The sequence below is a fragment of the Haliaeetus albicilla genome, chromosome 19, assembly GCF_947461875.1.
Source record: "Haliaeetus albicilla chromosome 19, bHalAlb1.1, whole genome shotgun sequence".
In the NCBI taxonomy this organism is placed as follows: domain Eukaryota; kingdom Metazoa; phylum Chordata; class Aves; order Accipitriformes; family Accipitridae; genus Haliaeetus; species Haliaeetus albicilla.
This window is the reverse complement of record NC_091501.1, coordinates 2,475,631-2,493,129: the sequence shown is the minus strand read 5'-3', so window position 1 is coordinate 2,493,129 and position 17,499 is coordinate 2,475,631. Positions and strand designations below refer to the sequence as shown.

The window sequence follows — 17,499 nt, the reverse complement described above, 5'->3', positions numbered from 1 at the left end:
AGCAGCCTCTGCTCTTTCTTGGTGCAGGAGGAGGAAAGTCCCAGCTGCAGGTAGCCAGAGATAAGGCGAGGTTTCCATCTCATAGAGCCAGCAGCAAAGGCGGTGATGGTGTGAGGGGGATGTTTTTAGACACACACACAAAAAAAAAAAAAGAAAAAAAGAAAAAAAAGCTGAGCCCTGCTGCAGATCTGCAGAGAGCAGGCAGCACCCGAGCCTGTGAACCGGGAGTTTGTGGTCCCCGGGTGCTGCTGCTCTGCGCTTGGGCCTCCTGCTCGGAGGAACTCTGCCAGCGGTGGGGGAGCGGGGAGGAAGGGGACATCCCCGGGGGAAAAGGGCAAGAGCGCTTGGCCGCAGCTTTGCGGTGGATTCGGAGAGCCTCGGCGACGGGCAGGGAGGAAAAGCGGGGTGGGGGGCACGGAAGGAGTTGCAGGGGTGGCTTTGCTGCTCGTCCTCCCGCTTTTGTCACGACGAGGGGGATATGTCTCAGAGGGAAGAGGATGGAGAAGCGCCCGAGGAGCGTTGGCAGAGTTTGGGTGACCAGGTAGGGCGGGGTGTACATCGGGCACCCCGTATGCACCGCACAGCCAGCTGGCACGGCCATGGGCTGCCCCGTGGTGCAGCTGGTGGTGAGCAAGGCAAGCGGTGGCGGGGGGAACCACCCTGGCTGAGGCAGAGAGCAAGAAACAGAGCGTGGGCCCTTTGCTTGCGCTCGGCAGCGGCATGTGCTTGTCCTGCCTTGTTACGTGTTTGCTGTAATAATATTTCCCCTTTAAGGCTGGGCTGAAGTTATTTATACTTGTGGGGTGGTGACAGGAACACAGAGCGAAGCAGGAGCCCTGAACCGCTCTTACCTGATCTGCGGCAGAGGGGCGGACGGAGGCGGAAGGAAACTCAGATAGAGAGAGGGAGCAAGAGAAGGGGGTCCGAGGGACGGGAAGAGAAAGCAGCAGGGCATCCCCGGGGAGGGACGAGGGAGGGGACCAGCTGGGGAAAGAGAAAAAGGGGGAACGAGGGAAGGAAGGAGAGAAGCAGGGAGCGAGAGGTCCTCAGGGAAAAGCAAGGGGCAGAGCGGCTCTGGGGAGCCGAGGGGCCACCGGCATCCGATGCCAAGCGTCGCCAAGGGGTGCTGAGCGGCGGGTACAGCCAAGCGGAGCGGCTCTTGTGGTCTCCTCCCGGCTCTCAAGATGATGAAGAGGCAGTTTAATCGGATGCGGCAGCAGTTGTCCCATCCCAACATCACCAGCCGGTAAGGACTTCTCTGCTACCTGTGCTGGAGGGCTGTGAGGGAGCGCGATGCCGGTCCTGGAGGGCTTGTGCTGGGGCTGGACTGATCTCCCAGGGCCGGTGGCCAGGGAAAAGGGGGGAATGACCCTGGGTTTAGCGCACCTTCTGCATAAGCTGAGGGGCTGTGACTCCCCGGCTCCCCCACACCCACAGGGCAGCAGGAAGGCTGCACCGGTGCTGCTCAGCAGGGACATGATTCCCAAGCCCAGCTACCTCTCCCAGGGATGCTGTATCCACCTGGAAACAGGCCCTTCCCAAGCTTGGCATCCCCAGGATGTGAGGGCAATGGAGAGGGACCTTCCAACCACATGCCCTTGGCTGTGCGGTGACCAGGAGGGTGTTAGGAGCTGGGACTTGCCCTCCCTGCTGAGCCCAGGGAGTCCCCCAGGACCCAGATGCCCTGCATAGCTCTAGCTGGCCGAGCAGCATGGGTGTCCCGGCATGCTGTTCAAGGAGAGGACCGGGGATCCTCGGAGCACCCATGGAGGACTTACAGCTTCACACAAATCCCTCCGGCCCCATCCTACCTCCACAGCTTCCTTATTTTTCTCTTTTAGCTTTCCAAAGCTCTCCCCTTGCAAAACCCAGAACTGAAATTACAGGGCTGGGCCCTCCCTTCCCAGCCCCCTCGCTCCCTCTTTCCTACAGCCACCTCCACAGGTTCCCCAGCGCTGGGAGGCTGAGCGGGACCAACTGTGTCCCCTGGACCACTGAGGTCCTTCAGCCAGCCCAGCAGACCGGCCACAGAGAAGCAGCTCCTCCATCCTGGTGGCCTCTTGCTCTTCTTGCCTTCCCCAGAGGGAATGATCCCCTTTCCCATCCCTCCTCCCTCAAGATGTCTCCTCTCCATTAGATGCACCTCCTTTCCATGTAATGCCGGGCAGCTCGCGCGGTCCATGAGCAAGATCTGCACCCGCTGCAGAGCCTCTCCTCCACGGGCCACAATCTCACATGATTTTTCTTGCCTTCAACCAAGCCGCCCCCGTTTCCTGCGGCTCCACAGCCTCGTCCCACGTCAGCTCTGGCGGGCGGTGAAAAGAGAGAAACGTGAACTGGAGAAAAAGCAGCAGCAGCAGAGGGAAAGCGAACGGGGTTCCTGGGGCGTAGCAATGGCAGTGGGCCGTGAAGCGAGGTTTCCTCTATGGGAGGCATCAGGGAGGTTTGGTGGTGATGGCAGCTGGTGGGTTTTGAATTTGGTTTTGAGCAGAATTTGCTGCAAGCCGGAAGTTTCCTTTGCCAGATTTGCTCCTAATACCTGCTGCCAAACCGAGCAGAAAGCTGGTTTCATGTAGGCTTTGTGGGGGTTGGTGTTGGTCTTAGTCCCCACCTTGACCACAAAGATATCCTTGCTCCGGCACTGGTGGCCCCACACCTTCTGGCCTGCAAAGACACGTGCTGGGCTCCAACAGCACTGTCCTGGATTTGCCTTCAGGGGACAGGCAGGTGGTCAGGGGTAGAAGGTTTCACCGGCAAACATCCCACTCCTGCCATGGCCCTGCTAGACACCCTGCCTCCAAAAAACAGGCTGCATCTGGACGTTTTGACTGTGGTGCTCTGAACTGGAAGCCCTATTTGATCTGGTGGGGTGTCCACCAACCAGCAAGGCTGGCTGCCTTGCCCTGCTCTTGCTGTTCTTGTCCCCCTGGGTTCATTCTGCCCATAACCTCGTGTACGATGGTCCAGGCCATAGCCTGTGTCTCCTGCTCCCGGAAGCCCAAAAAGAGACGCATAAGGACCTGCCTTCCCAAGGAGGCTGAGCGGAGGTCACCCCCATCTCCTGATGGCTCTTTCTCCTTCCTCTGCAGAGCCCAAGAAGCAACAGAGCTCTTGCCAGAAGACTTGCTGCAGGTGAGGCACGGGCTGGGCTGGCAGGCATGTGCCTGCTTGTGCCTGGGCGTGGGAACCTGCCCCGTTCCTGCCTGCGATTTGCGCTGCCGGCACGTCCAAGTCACAGAGCTGGGATCTGCCTGCCTGCCCGGGGGTCACTCCAGGACCATGGCGTTAAGGGAATGGCAGGCTCCTGCCACGGGAAAGGGCTTCCCCGGCTGCTCATGGAGAGATGGATCCTGACCGGGAGCTGTGCTCTCTTTTCCCTAGACCGGGGATGCTTTGGTCTGCCACGGGATGCTGACCGCGTTCACCCACACCCAGAGCTGGGTGGTGGGGAGATGGCCTCGGGCCACCCACGGTTGGCGAAAGGTCTTCCCCAGTCCCAACTTTCTGCCCCCAGATCGAGCAGAGGATCGAGCCGGCCAAGCGAGCAGCTCACAGTGTGTCCAAGAGGCTCCAAGCCTGCCTGCAAGGGCAATGCGGCTCCGAGATGGACAAGCGAGTGGTAAGTGGAGTCCTCCCTCCACAGCCCACACTCGCCCCGGCTCTGTCCCCCACCAGCAAACGGGATGCCAGGCTCTGGCTTTGCCAAGGGATGGCCCAAAGCCCAGGCTAGGTCCCATCTCCAGCAGTGGCCCAGGTAGAGCAGAGCAGGACAACCCTCTCAACCTCCACTAACTTGAGGCCTCCTGGGACACAGGCGGTGGTTTTTGCCTTGAATAACCCTCCAAAGCCCTGTTGTCCATGTCCCTTCCTGAAGCCCTGTGAACCTCTGGCACCCACGGTGCGCTGCGGTGAGGAGCACCACAGCATGGCTGGGCACAGCGGTGCTACCGCTTCCTCCTCCCCGGTTTGAACCTCCCGGCTGGTCCTCACCAGCCTTCATCTGGGAAGCAAACAGTGGATCCCTCTCACACTTTCCTTAGCCCCCGCCATGATTCTGTGGGCTCCTCTCTTCTTGGCAGCCTGACAAGCCCCACTTTGGCTTAATTACTCTCGGTGATTAAACTGCTCCATACATTTGAAGCTGTGGCAGGGCTGGGCTTGGTGACGGTCTCTGTCAGTGACACGGTCCACCACAGGGGACTATTTTAGAGAAGACTGGAGGTTTTCTAACCAACTATGGAGCCTCAGCATCTTGTTTAGCTAACTGGATCCTGGCTTTGGCTGAAGGGACATCCCCTCAGGCCCCAGGGCCAACGGAGATGGGTGGACCAGGGAAGGATGCAGGACCCAGCGCAGGGTTTGGCCACTTGCTCCCATGCCATGTGGCATGCTTCATGGGGAGGGAGCTGCCACAAACGAGCTCACCATCGCTTTCCCAAATCCTTGGCTCTCTGCAGAAGAAGCTGCCCTTGATGACTCTGTCCACGACGATGGCCGAGAGCTTCAAGGAACTGGACACAGAGTCCAGCCTCGGGTAAGTGCCAGTGGGACAAAGTGCTGGGGGTGACCCCAAAAGATGGCAGACGCTGGCAGAGCCACTGTCTTGGTTGAGGGGCTCCCACAGCCAAGCTGAGCTGTCAAACCCTGTCAGAGCAAACGTTGGTGTCACAGGGGGAGAAGGAACAGCCAGTGCCTTCAGCCTCCGATTGCAGCGGGGTCCAGGGGCTGGCTGAGGGTCCCAACATGGGTACAGGTACGACAGGGGGTGTTGGGTCAGAGAGTGGCATGGCTCCAGCCTGCAGTCATTTCATCTCCATCCCCATGCAGGAAAGCCCTGGAGATGGGATGCTGCATACAGAGCTCGCTGGCCAAAATCCTGGCCGAGTTCGAGATCGCCGTGGAACGCGACGTCCTGCAGCCGCTCAACAAGCTCAGCGAGGTAGCCCTGGCCACCTTCCCGGCTCAGCTCTGCTGTCCCACTCCCCCTTCCCCATCCCCAAGCCTCCTCCGCTCACTCTGGCCTCTCTCTCCCCCAGGAGGAGCTTCCCATCATCCTGAAGCGCAAGAAGACCCTCCAGAAGTTGATTTCTGACTGGAACACAATCAAGAGCCGGTATGGGGCATGCTGGTGGGGTCAGGGCATACGGGGGAGAGCTCCCAGCCAGGCTGGGGGGAGAGAGGAAGATGACTGCCCTGCAAAGCGAATTTCCAAGGGCTGGGGACAAAGTTGAAGAGGCAACAGCTCTTCGGGAATGCTCTGCCAGCCCCTCAATGCAGGCGCACTCTGCTCTGGGCTGAGCTGCTTGCTCCACGGCACAGGAGAGTAAGGCAGTGCCGTCGCCAAAGGCAGCAAAGTGCTCAGTGCCACTGAGATCGCCCCGCTCCGACTCTCGCGGGGTAGCCCGTGCCGTGCCGGGTTTCTCTGGGAAAGCGGGGCAGCCGTGGGTCGTTGATGGCTCGTTTCCACTCTGCCTTCCCTCTGGCTGGAGGGTGGACAGCAGGGGACATCTCAGGAAGGGGGCTTGGGAAGGGTCCTGCAGACCCTGGGTGTTTTAGGCAGCCGTGCTGAGAGCTCCCCATCTCAACCAGGTCGCAGCCCTTGGTGCAGCAGCCTCTTTCTCTGGGTGAGGGAAGCGAGAGGTGCTGGGAAAACCACCGCAGGGCAGGACCGTGACTTGCCGTCCCCCGTTGTGGTCCCCGTACCCCTTCTGCACACCCATCCCACCCCACGTCCCTGGTGCTGAGGCCGGGGGTGTGCCTCTTCTCTCCCACCCCAAAGGCTGAACCAAGCTGCCAAGAGCTCCAGTAACAGCGCTGGCACCGGTGCTGGCCCAGGGGCATCTTCTGCTGCCAACAAACTGGAGAACTTGAAGGAAGAGGAAGAGGAGGTGAAGAGGAAGGTGGAGCAGTGCAAGGTGAGAACAGTCACTCGCTCTCTCCCGGGGGCAGCTCCGGGGCTGCAGACCTGCTCCCCTCCACCAGCTCTGTCCAAGGGACCCCCACGCTGAGACAGATGCAAGCCAGCCAGCACGTCCCGGCCTCCGCAAGCAAACCGGTCCCTCAAGGAGCAGAAATAGGGAGATGCCCCAAGCCCTGGGAAGAAGAAGAGTAAAGGATTCAAAGCACAAGCTGCTGCAGAGAGGAGACTGACTCCAGGGGCTAGAGCAGGGAGCTTATGGGGTCCCCTCGGGCTGGGAGCCAGCTGAGCTGGGGTCTGTGCTGGGTGGCAGGGGACTTTCACGTAAACTTTCTCCACTTCGGCCCTGTTTCTCTGAAAAGCCCAGTGCCTTGTCTGGCAGAGCCCATGGGATCACCGGAGCTGGAGGTGCAGGGACCTCTTGTCCCTGAGCCACTTGTGCCAGGACGCTGATTCTAGGACAGGTCACTGCCACTACCCAAATGCAAGCGACGGGGGCAAGGAGGAATCCCCCCACAGTCCCAGCCTGCCCCCCACTGCACCCGGAGACCCTGTCTGGACAACTCACAGCCTGGATGAGGGGACTTTGTGAAGGTGTCCCCTCTTCCTTGGGTGCCAGGGAGGAGGTGAAAGATTGCTCTTCTCTGTGTCTCCCTTCCCAGGATGAGTACATGGCTGACCTCTACCACTTCTCCACCAAAGAGGACAGCTACGCCAGCTACTTCATCAAAGTAAGTCCTCTCTCACGCTCCTCCTCGGCGTGTGAACCTCTCCTGGGCTATGTCTGAGCCCAGCCCTGTCCCCATCTGCACCAAGTCCTCTGTCCAGGGCAAGGGACACCCCAGGCACCAGCAGATGCCTAAAGCTGGCCTTGCTCCATCCACCGTGGGTTAATGCCACCACTAGCACCAACTGCAAACAGAGCAGCTTGTCCCGATGACCCCCCCCTCTCCAATTTGCCCTCTACACCTTACTACAGACGTGATCCCACAGACTCCGGGGGGATTCCCCTTGCAGCTCCCCCTTCGCCCTGTCTGCACGTGGGTGCAATGTCCTGGGGATGGGGTCTCTCTGAGAGGGGCTGGTGCCAAACTGAGTACTGTTTGCCTGTCCCCTGTCCGGCAGCTGCTGGAAATCCAAGCCCAGTACCACCGGCAGTCACTGGGATCTCTGGACTCAGCTTTGGCGGAGCTGAAGGAAAGCCACAGCAAGACAGGTACCCACTGGCTCTCCGTGCAGCCCGGGGAGGGCTGCAGCCGAGCCCAGGGGATGCAAGTGTGGCCGGCGAGGCTGGGAAAGGCAAGTTTTCCCTCCCTGCACCTCCTGCTGCCTCCCACGTCGGGCTGGTGGGATGGGGATCGCAGCTTGAGGCAGGCTGGGGATGCTGCCTGCCCTGCCTCTGCCTGCGCCCAGCCAGGCTCAGCTCGGAGCAAGATGGCCAGATGGCAGATGGCCCTGGCAGCTGCCGTCCCTCCCGACATTCACCTCCCTCTTCCAGAGCCCACCTTCACCGCAGACACCCCAGTGGCAGGGTACTACGGCGTGCCCCTAGAGACGCACCTCAAGAGCTTGGGCCGGGAGATTGCGCTGCCCATCGAAGCCTGTGTCATGATGCTGCTGGCCTCCGGCATGAGGGAGGAGGTGAGCAGCACTCCTGAGCCCCCCGACACCCTCTCCCTCCAAATGCAGCCCCCCCACATTCCTTCCCTCTTCTCCCCATCCCCAGGGACTCTTTCGGCTGGCAGCGGGTGCCTCAGTGCTGAGGAAGCTGAAGAGCAGCTTGGCCAGCGGCTCTAACGCCCTGGAGGAGTTTTACTCGGACCCCCACGCCGTGGCCGGTGGGTGCCGGCGAGGCCGGGCAGGGGGACACGATCGGGCAGTCTCTGCCTTCCCCCAGCCACCATCACCCCTGCCGCTCCCCCTCCCCTCCCAGGTGCACTGAAATCCTACCTGCGGGAGCTGCCCCAGCCTTTGATGACCTTCGAGCTCTACAACGAATGGGTCAAAGTGGCCAGGTAGGTCCGGGCATTGGGGTAGAAAAGCCTCGAGGGGCTCAAAAAGCCCCCGCTCACCCCCCTCCATCCCTCCCAGCACTCAGAGCAGAGCTGCTCAACCTCGTTTGCCATGTGGAGAGATATGAGAACGCAGCACCTGGTCTGTCCCGTGCTCGGCAGAAATCCAGATGGCCCAAAATCTCGGAGAATAGCAATAAAAAACATGGCAGGGGGAGGGGGAAGGCTGCAGCCTTTTTGATTGCAAGAAGAGTTTAGTCTGTGAAGAAGACCCACTTAGCCTCAACGGCATGAGCCCCATCTCACCGGCCCGCCAGCCCAGTTTGGCCTTTTGCTTTTGGGATGGAAGGGGTGGCGGAAGAGGCACAGCAAAAAGCCTGGGGGAAGGGGGAGAGCATCTTTCTGAAGGGATCACCTCAGTGTCGATGTGCCCCGTAGTCACGGGAAAATAGGGTGGCTGCTCGTGGCAAGGTGGTGCTCACCCCCGGGCCAGATGCACATCATGTTAAATCCCTCTGAGTCTTTGGGGTGCAATTTTGTTCTCCATGGATGCCTGCCTTAGCTGTCCAGTAAAGACAGCAGCAGGGCATCTCTGTCCCCAGGGCTATGGCCGGCATGGACGGCCGATGCTGGCCTTCCTCCCTTGCACACTGTGTCCCTCTCTGCCATAGGGAACGGGCTGAGCTCTCCGCTCCTCTTTCTTCTCTCTTGCAGCTTAAAGGACGTTGACAGCCGCCTACAGCGACTGCAAGACACCTGCAGCCGCCTGCCCCAGGAAAGCTACAACAATCTGAGGTGTTTTGCAGGGACAGGGCTTCTTCAGCCCTAAGCAATCACTGGGGGCAGCTGTTCCCCTCCCCATACCCGTACTTACCACCCCCTCACCCTCCTTTCACCCCACAGGTATCTGATCAAGTTTTTAGCCAAGCTGGCTGAACACCAGGAGGTGAATAAAATGACTCCGAGCAACATCGCCATCGTGCTGGGCCCCAACCTGCTGTGGTCACAGCAGAACACAGGGTAAGGTCTGGCTCGGAGGGGTGGGAGGCAGCTCCCCAGCCCTGGCTGGGGTGCCTTGAGCTCAAACACCATGGGAAAGGTTGATCCAGCAGCATTCAGGCTGGTCTAAAGCACCTCCATCTTCAAGTCCTGTCCCTTGTCCCCATAGTCCCCAAGTGGCACATCCCCTTGCCAAACATGTGTCCTCTTAGCCACTCTGCAAAGTAGCTGAGACCTGGAGCACTTGTGACATGAATGGCCTCCAATATTGTTAGCCTCCAACACCAAACCAGGGTTTTCCAGGATAGGGAACAAGGCCCACCTCCTGCCCTACCACCCCCTCCTTGGCTGGGCTGTCTCCCCTTCAGGCTCTGCCCCCTCAGGAATGAACACCAAAAGGATTAATGCCTCAAAACCCCTTTTCTGATGCCTCAAACCATCCCTGTCTCTCAGAGACCCCATGCAACTGGACTTGGCCTCGGTCTCCTCCATCCAGGTGGTGGGTGTGGTGGAAGCCCTCATCCAGAACGCAGACGTCCTCTTCCCCGGAGGTATGGCCAGGGTCCCACTTGGGGGCCTGCAGCCCAGGTGAAGGGGGGAGGAAGGGAAAGGGACATTTCTCCATCCCTAAGAGGAGGGAAGCTGGGGGTGGGTCCGGTTGCCCACCACGGGGTCATTGGGGAAGCTCTGGGTAGCAAGGACTTCCTCACGGGGTCTTCTCCTTTCTCTCCACCCAGAGGTAGATTTCAATGTCTCAGGCATGTTCACGCCACCTGCAAATGGCAGACTTGGTGAGGCGACTCCGGTGGAAGAGCTGACCCCCAAACCCCCTCCGGCCAGCACACCCGCTCTCCCAGACGGAGAAGTGTAAGTCCAGTGGAAGCTGGGGGCTCTGGCTGCCCCAGCTCTCCCCATGTCCTCCCCCCGTCCCACCCCACGCCAAGGGCCGTACCCTCGCAGCTGGACGCGAGCTGCCTCATGGCCAGGACTGCCATGCCCAACCAAAGCCTGATTTGTCCCATTGTCTGCACAGCACCTCGAGCGACCCTGAGGCCAGGTCCCAGCCGACATCCCCAGCGGCGACCAGACCGTCTCCTGAAGCTGCGGGGCCACTGTCTCCAACGATGACCGAAAACACCCCCTGCAAAGGTTAGGGTGCCCCAGACGGCACAGCGCTTGGGGAAATGACACCCCCCAATGCCACCTCCTCTGGTTTGCCTTCATCCCGCCGTTCCCCGCACGAAAGGGTGCTGGGGATCTCCCTGCCACCAAATGAGGGGAACGGCTTCTGACCGGGGCAGCGTGGCCAGGATCCAGCCCCTCATTGTGTGCTCCAGCCCCAGCCGAGGTGGGACTGTGGGATGAGCACGGTACGTCCTCCAGTGTTGGGTTGAAAAGCCCCCCATAAAGAGGTGTCAAAGCTCACGGCCCCTTGTGAAGGGAAGAAGGTGGGAAAAGCCCCCAAAAGCTGGTGTGTGCTTGGGTCTCCACTATGGGACCTGGGCAAGGGCCATTTTGTCCGTCAGTCTGCCTGCAGCCCTCTGCCTGACTCATGGCCGGCACCGTGACCCCCTCTGCCCTGGGGAGAGACCCCAGCAGAGGGGACCCCAGCCCACCCTAATTTTCTTTCCAGGCAAGCGCCCTGCTCCGGCCCGACCCACGATGCCGCCGCCGCCGCCCGTGGCACAGCCCCGGACCACGGTTCCCACCCCGGCAGCCCCCGAGCACGCGGCCAGCCCCAAAGCCCAGCCGCGACGGATGGCCGGGGTACCAAGCCGACCCCCCGCCGTCCCACCACCGCTCCCCCCGCAGCCGGCACCCCGCCATAGCCGAGATGCCCCGCCGTCCCCCAAGCCTCCCGCCGGTGAGGCCGAGGCGGCGACCGCCATGGACTGTGCCCCGGGAGCCACGGATGAGGGGCAACCGCTGCCTGCGGGGGGAAGAAGCCCCTTGGCCGCATTGCCACCAGAGGAGAACTGAGCAGGGCCGGGAAGATGGAGTCAGGCGCCCCGCCGAGACCCGGCAGGCGCTGTGGAAACCGGGGTGGCCTTAAGGGACGGTGTGCCCCTCCAGCTCCTCCATCTTGCTCCACACCGGCTGGGACCCTCCACCTGCCTCTCTTTCTTCTCCCGTCTCCACAGAGCCTTCCTCCCTGCACCACCGTGTCCCTGCCGGGGCCCAGCCACCCCTAAGGGACCCAGGATCTGCCGATGGCGGGTCGGCCACGCTCTCAGGTCCCCGGAGAGGGTGAGCCAGCGTGGGCAGGTTGGCCCCATGGGGACATTTGCGGGTGCGCAGCCACGATCCCAGCCCCTTCTCCTCCATTTTGCCTTGTCCCTGTTGCCCCAGGAACACACAGACACGGAGATATATAAATATATATATATATATATATTGCAACTACATTATTTAAAGAGCTGGTGTCACAGTCGCAGGCAGGTGTGAGGCCGCCCGCCCCTCCCCAGGCTGCAGCCGGGAGGAGGGAAGGTGAGGGTTCCCCGGGGACGCCAGGGCGGAGAGGCACGGCTCAGCCCGAGGACGGGAGGGCAGCCAGCTCCCCTCGACCGGCGGAGAGACGGGGCCGAGGGGTAATGGCGGCTCCACTGCCCGCGGGCCCCGGCGGGCAGCAGGGGACGCCCTGCCGCCGCGCGTTCACCCGGGGGAGGAGGTGTCTGGGGAGGGTGGCTTTAGCCAATCGGCAAGCGCGCTCAGGCTCTGTCCCGCCTCCTCACCGCCTCCCTCAGCAGCCAACAGGGCGGCTCGGCTGTCACTTCGGGAGCCGGCCTCCCGCCTCTCGGCCCCGCCCCTTCCCCTCGAGGGCGACAGGACAGCTCGGCCGCCGCTCGGCGCTCTCTCCCCACCTCCCATTGGTGGCGGCGGGCGGTGATTGGCGGGCCGGCGAGGCGGGGCGGGACGCGGCGGCCGGGCGGGCTGACTGACTGACTGACTGACGGACTGACTGACTGACTGACTGGCGGCGGCGGCTGAGGGGCATGGCGAGCTGCCGGCGGCTGAGCGGCGCTGGGCTGCGGGAGGTGCTGGGCTCGGCCGAGGGTTTGCTCTTCGACTGCGATGGCGTCCTGTGGGCGGGCGAGCGCGCCGTCCCCGGCGCCCCCGAGCTGTTGGAGAGGCTGCGGCGTAGCGGCAAGGCCGCCCTTTTCGTCAGCAACAACAGCCGCCGTTCCGTGGCCGAGCTGGAACGGCGCTTCAGCCGCTTGGGTTTCCGCGGCGTCCGCGCCGAGCACGTCTTCAGCTCCGCGCTCTGTTCCGCTCTTTTCCTCCGCCAGCGTCTCCTCGGCGAAGCCGGCAACGGAGGAGGCCGCGTCTTCGTGCTGGGCGGCGAGGGGCTGCGCGGCGAGGTGCGCGATGCCGGCCTGCGCCTGGCGGGTGAGGGCGAACCGCTGCCCGGCGCTACGGAACCGGTGCGGGCCGTCCTGGTGGGCTACGACGACCAGTTCACCTTTGCCAAGTTGGCGCAGGCCTGCGGCTACCTACGTGACCCCCAGTGCCTCCTGGTAGCCACCGACCCCGACCCCTGGCACCCGCTCAGCGATGGCCAGCGCACCCCCGGTGAGCCCGCGCTCCCCTCCCTTGCTGCCCCTGGGAATGGCGGTGGGACGATGGTGGGGTTGGCCTCGGTTGGCGTTTGCTGTCCCAGGCCCTGACAAGGGGGTTCCTTGACCATGGGGACAGGCAGGGCTGCCCTCACGCGTCCCTGCCAGCTTCTGAAGCCGTGTTGCCAGTACCCCGCTTGCTCATCCTCTGGCAGGACCCGGGGTGCTGAGCTGCCTGCAGCCAGCTAGCCCATGACTCCTTCTTTTTCCCTTTCTTCTCCCCCCTTCTATCCCCATGCTATCCCCTCCCCTCTCTGCTCCAGGGACTGGCAGCCTCACAGCAGCGGTGGAAACTGCTTCGGGCCGCAAGGCGCTGGTGGTGGGGAAACCAAACACGTACATGTTTGATTGCATCGTGGAGCGTTTCGGCGTCAACCCGTCCCGCACCCTCATGGTGGGAGACCGTCTGGAGACAGATATCCTCTTCGGCAAGAACTGCGGCCTCTCCACCATCCTCACCCTGACAGGTGTCTCCCGCCTGGAAGAGGCACAGGCCTACATGGCCAGCGACAGCGCTGCTGCCAAGGATCTGGTGCCCAACTACTATGTGGACAGCATTGCAGACTTGATACCGGGCCTGGATGAGTAGCAGTCTGCACACGTGAGGGCAGAGGGGTCAGGTTTCCCATCCCAGATCTCCATCTGTTCCCATTCTCTCTCACTGCCCTATTCCTTCAATTCCTGGTTTCTCCACATTTCAGTGCCCTTTGGGGGCAAAATGGGGGGGATTGGCAGGAGGGGGCAGGGTTCAAGTTGTCTCCTTTCTGCTGAGAGCTATCCATGATGGACAGAGTCCTTCTCTCCCTCATATGCCAGCTGCCAGCGTCTCTGGGAGAGAGCTGGAGGCCTTGAGGCTGAGAGGGGGGTCAAATCAGTGTGTCTGTGTGGGGTTAGGGACCGGCTGTCTTATTATTTTTCTCTTAGATAACCAGTGGCGGCCTTTTACTGCTGTCCCTTCACTCGTGTAACTCTTGACTGCTGAGCTGCATCCCTGCAGTCCTTGTGGTAACCCCCTCCTTGCCAGGGGACTGGCTGGTGTTGTCACCCACCCAGTCTCCCATCGGTGCCAGGGCGTGTGGAAGGAGCGTGCCGGTGCTCTGGAGTGATGAATGAGAGCATCTCTGCCTCCCACAAGTGAAAGGGAGCATTGCCTCATCTTTTCTCTCCCCCATCCTTAGAGATGTTGCCCCCACGACCCCCTGCCCTGACTCAGTTAATAACTGTGCCAGTGCCCATGTGAAGCACTACAGAAAGGGAAGAGACTGGTTTGAGAGGTTTTTTTGTGCCAAACAGACAAGCTGTGACTGCGCACAGCGAGTCTGCGGTTATACCTGGTTTTCAAGCGCCTTTTCCGAAGGGGCTTGTGAAGGAGAGAGGGCTTCTAGACCACGACAGCACAGCAGTAGTGAACTGTACAACTCTCCCTGGTTCCCCCTCCTCAGTTGGATTTTGCCATAGTACGGTGAGAGAAAAGGGCTGATGGGGGTCTGTGCTCCAGCTGCTGGTGTGCAGGTGAGATGTTGGTGGTATTGTCGCTGCTGTGATTGTGTCACAGCCCTCAAAATCATTCCTTGCTGCTTTGTCTTTCTACGGTTTTTTTTTTTAATTTCTTGATCTTATTTATCAAACTTATTTATTGTTCAAATACTGTATTATTTGTATAAACGATGCTGACTGGTTGCACCAAGGGGACAGGAGGCAGTGCCTTTGGGCCTCCCTTACTGTCCATGTCCCATGTTGATGTTCTTACACTCACCATGTCTCTGTATATAATAAAGTGTGAGCGTAGGCTGGAAGTGGCCTCCTTTTTTCGCTTGTGGTGCCATCAAGATGAAAGTGGCCTAGGTATCTTTGAGCCCTTGAAGATGAGGACTTGGCAAGATGTTTCCTCACTCAAGGGGGTGCTGCTGGGTAGACAAGAGAGGGGTGGACAATGTCTTGTGGACAGTGTCTTCCAGCTCCTGTTTGCTGTTGTCTCTTACTGGGGTCTCAGAACTGGAGTTGAGGGTGGAGGTGGCCGGTGGGGCTATGGCGTAGGGTGCGGGGTCCGGGCAGGTGAACTGGAGCAGTGAGCGATGCGATCTTTGCCAGCTGCCCTTGCGTTTCACAGCATGAGTGGTTCCTTGCTGGGGAAGGGTGACTTCTTGTGCTGCGCCTGAAGTCTGCCTGCTGCTCGTCAGGTGGACCCCAATGATCCGTGTGGCCCTGTGCTGTGGTGCCCAGCTCTGCTGGGGTAGGGGTGAGGTGCCACCTCTGTCACCCGCATGTAGCTTGCAGAGGGCTGAGGGCTGCCCAAGTAAGGTTTTGCTGTGACCCTTCTCGACTACATTAAGCTTTGAGTGAAGGGGAGGTGGGTGTCCCCATACACCTGGAAGCGACCTTCACCAGACTGTAGCTTACCATGGCCTGCATCCTCTCACTGGGTTTGGCTGTGGTCCCAGCCAGGAGAGAGAAAACATGGGGTAAGAAGAGTTTGAAATTACTTTAATATACTTTGTCCTCCATTCCTCCTATGGGAGCCAAATCCTTCCCTTTGTCTGCCAGACCCCTTTAACAGCTGTTGAGGGTAACCAGGCATCACATCTCCTGCTTGAGAGATCAGCTGTTCAGCTCAATAACCGATCTCGGTTTAAGTTAAGTGCTGTGTCAGCTCATGTGGCAGAACTAGATGCAACTTACTGGTGGTAGGATAATTCCAGGTGCTGAGTGTCTTTCCCTGCCCCCTGCCTCCCCCAAAATAACTTGGGAAACAGCCCTCCAAAATACAAGAAGATCCAAAGAGCTCTCTGAAGACTGCCTGTCATCTTAATCAGTCCCCTTTGTATGTGTCTGTCTCTCTCTTTTGTCTGTGCTGTCTCCAATTAGACAACCAGAGGACTGGTACTCCCTTAATGAGCGCCTGACCAATGCTTGCATCATCAAGCAAAGCAAGATCAAGACCTAATGTGTCTGCTAACTCCGGTTCCCTAACTAGAGATACCCAGGCCCTGATTTATTTTTCAGAGCTCTCAGTTCTTGTATCAGGCTGCAACTCGGAGCGCTGGTGTTGTGACTTGGGGCCACTGCTGGGAATGCTCAGTATGGCTGCAAATTGCATAGGTTGAGTTGGTTACCTGTGCATGTACAGAGGAGAAGGTGCACAGCAAGAGCATCCCCAGGAGATGCCCCCTTTTTTCTAGGGTGCTTTAAGGGGGAGTGCTTCTCATGCTCTCTGCCTTGTTGGCTCTGTCCTTTCCAGCTCTCCCAGCTAGAAGACGGGAGGTGGGAGGCTGTGGTCTCCCAGTCTAGCACACCAGGACCAATAGCTAATTGGAGCATTACAGCCTGTGTTTGGGCCCTCTCCAAAGAGACTTCAGAGTTCGTCCTTTGGATCCCAAATGGTGAGCCTGCAGAGTAGGTTTTCTTTTTCACATGGCTGCTGCTGAAAACAGAGCTCAGCAGAGGCGATGGCTGATCGCTATCTTATGACCATGTAACTTCTTTTGATCTGGTGCATCTCTGCCTGAGAGCTTTGCTATGAAGCAGAGGTGGGCTTGGAGCAGAAGGGGAATAGGCTTTACCTGGCCTTCCCTTGGTTCTTCACGTAGCTGAGGGTACCAGACAGGGGTGACCTGTGTCCTGTATATGCTTCCTCTCCCCAGCAATGGAAGCAGAGGCTAAGTGCTGCCTCTAGCCATGGAGCTGCTCTTGCTTTGAATGGAGATGAGAGCAGCGCTATAGGGGTCCATCAGGTCTGGCAGGCTTTAGTTTTGTGCGGCTTCCCTCTGCTACTATCGCTCCTGCACATAATGAAGGTGAGTGTGAGCAGATCTTATTAGAAAATTAGACTGGAAGGGTCCCTGAGGGACGGTGAGTTCTCCATCCAAGCCCTTCAGACATCCGTTAAACCATGGACACGAAGGGGTCTGTGACCCTCATGGGGGTCAGGCTTTGGGTTCCCTCGGGTGGGTCTGGTGACGCTTGCAGAGCACACATGCTGTTGAAACTGAAAAAAGTGATGGCTCCAGCCTGGGCAGGCTGGTTTCTTCTTGTCTAAAGCAGATTTTCTTCTTGGGTTGACTGTTCAAGGAAGCAGTGCACAGTTGTCAGGGAGCCCAGGGCTGTGGAGAGTGGAGCTGCGGCAGCGCATGGGAGGATGGAGTGGATGGGAAGCCTGGCTTGGTGTAGTGCGGGGAAGGGTATTTATTTTCTCACCTCCAGAAAACTGCATCATGCTTTCCTGCAATGCAATAGAGACAACACCTAGTCGTTCCGTTACCCCAGGAACCTCGAATCCTTCATCCGTGCGGTTACTGTGGCAACCACTGGCTGGATGATGTAAGCAGCAACCTGCTGAGCATTGCCTGCTCTGGGCAAGGCCCAGGGAGAGGTTAGGGATGCCTGTGTTCCCCTGGCTGGGGGAGAGGCAACTTCATCTTGCCTCCCAGACTGCAGCCATCCTTGGGCACGGACGGATGGAGGAGGCAAGGAGCTGTCAGAAGTCTCTCTGGGCTTTTGGGAGCTTGGGGCAATGTGGAAAGGGGTCAGATATATGAGTGGGTGAGCCTGCTTCCATAAGAAACTATCCCTTGAGCCAGCATGGACTGAGCTGTACTGCTCCCATTTGTGTGCAGCATTTGTGATTTGATGGCAGGTAACATGGAAGCAGTCTTGTGTGTGCTCCTCCATGGCCATCTGCTGCTTTCCTCTACTGCTTTGTGACCTCTGGCTAGACTGCTCTCACTGGCCTGACTTTGGCAAGCTTATGTCCCCTAGTTTGAAATGTTCTTCATGCTCCTATTTTCCTGGGATCAGCATATTAACAGGCGCTTCCTATGTTCCTTCTCAAGCATACTGCTTTTCTTCCCTTTCACAGAATCACAGAATGGTTGAGATTGGAAGGGACCTCTGGAAGTCACCTGGTCCAACACCCCTGCTCAAGCCTGCACCAGCAGCCCAGGACTGTGTCCAGGCGGCT

The 17,499-nt window shown here is 59.5% G+C and overlaps 2 protein-coding genes across 2 annotated transcripts; both read left to right on the top strand.

Moving 5' to 3' along the window:
• The first annotated feature begins 458 nt into the window (after positions 1-458).
• On the top strand, positions 459-11,423 carry SH3BP1 (SH3 domain binding protein 1). The gene is made up of 18 exons (XM_069807286.1): positions 459-1,246; positions 3,090-3,132; positions 3,515-3,619; positions 4,458-4,534; positions 4,828-4,939; positions 5,037-5,113; positions 5,780-5,915; positions 6,580-6,648; positions 7,043-7,133; positions 7,416-7,558; positions 7,644-7,755; positions 7,851-7,932; positions 8,644-8,724; positions 8,833-8,949; positions 9,382-9,479; positions 9,666-9,795; positions 9,962-10,077; positions 10,562-11,423. Exons 1-18 carry the CDS (start codon positions 1,185-1,187, stop codon positions 10,906-10,908), a joined length of 1,998 nt encoding a protein of 665 aa, XP_069663387.1. The 5' UTR covers positions 459-1,184; the 3' UTR covers positions 10,909-11,423.
• Positions 11,424-11,849: 426 nt separating this feature from the next.
• On the top strand, positions 11,850-14,338 carry PDXP (pyridoxal phosphatase). The gene is made up of 2 exons (XM_069807289.1): positions 11,850-12,498; positions 12,806-14,338. The coding sequence occupies exons 1-2, from the start codon at positions 11,922-11,924 to the stop codon at positions 13,129-13,131; spliced, it is 903 nt and encodes a 300-aa protein (XP_069663390.1). The 5' UTR covers positions 11,850-11,921; the 3' UTR covers positions 13,132-14,338.
• Positions 14,339-17,499: the final 3,161 nt, after the last annotated feature.

Bases quoted from the DNA above. Each gene is read 5' to 3' on its own strand.
- SH3BP1 (XM_069807286.1), top strand. From the start codon at position 1,185: ATGATGAAGAGGCAGTTTAATCGGATGCGGCAGCAGTTGTCCCATCCC. The intron at 3,133-3,514 runs GTGAGGCACGGG...TTCTGCCCCCAG, and splicing joins TGCCAGAAGACTTGCTGCAG to ATCGAGCAGAGGATCGAGCC. The intron at 10,078-10,561 runs GTTAGGGTGCCC...TTTTCTTTCCAG, and splicing joins CGAAAACACCCCCTGCAAAG to GCAAGCGCCCTGCTCCGGCC.
- PDXP (XM_069807289.1), top strand. From the start codon at position 11,922: ATGGCGAGCTGCCGGCGGCTGAGCGGCGCTGGGCTGCGGGAGGTGCTG. The intron at 12,499-12,805 runs GTGAGCCCGCGC...TCTCTGCTCCAG, and splicing joins CGATGGCCAGCGCACCCCCG to GGACTGGCAGCCTCACAGCA.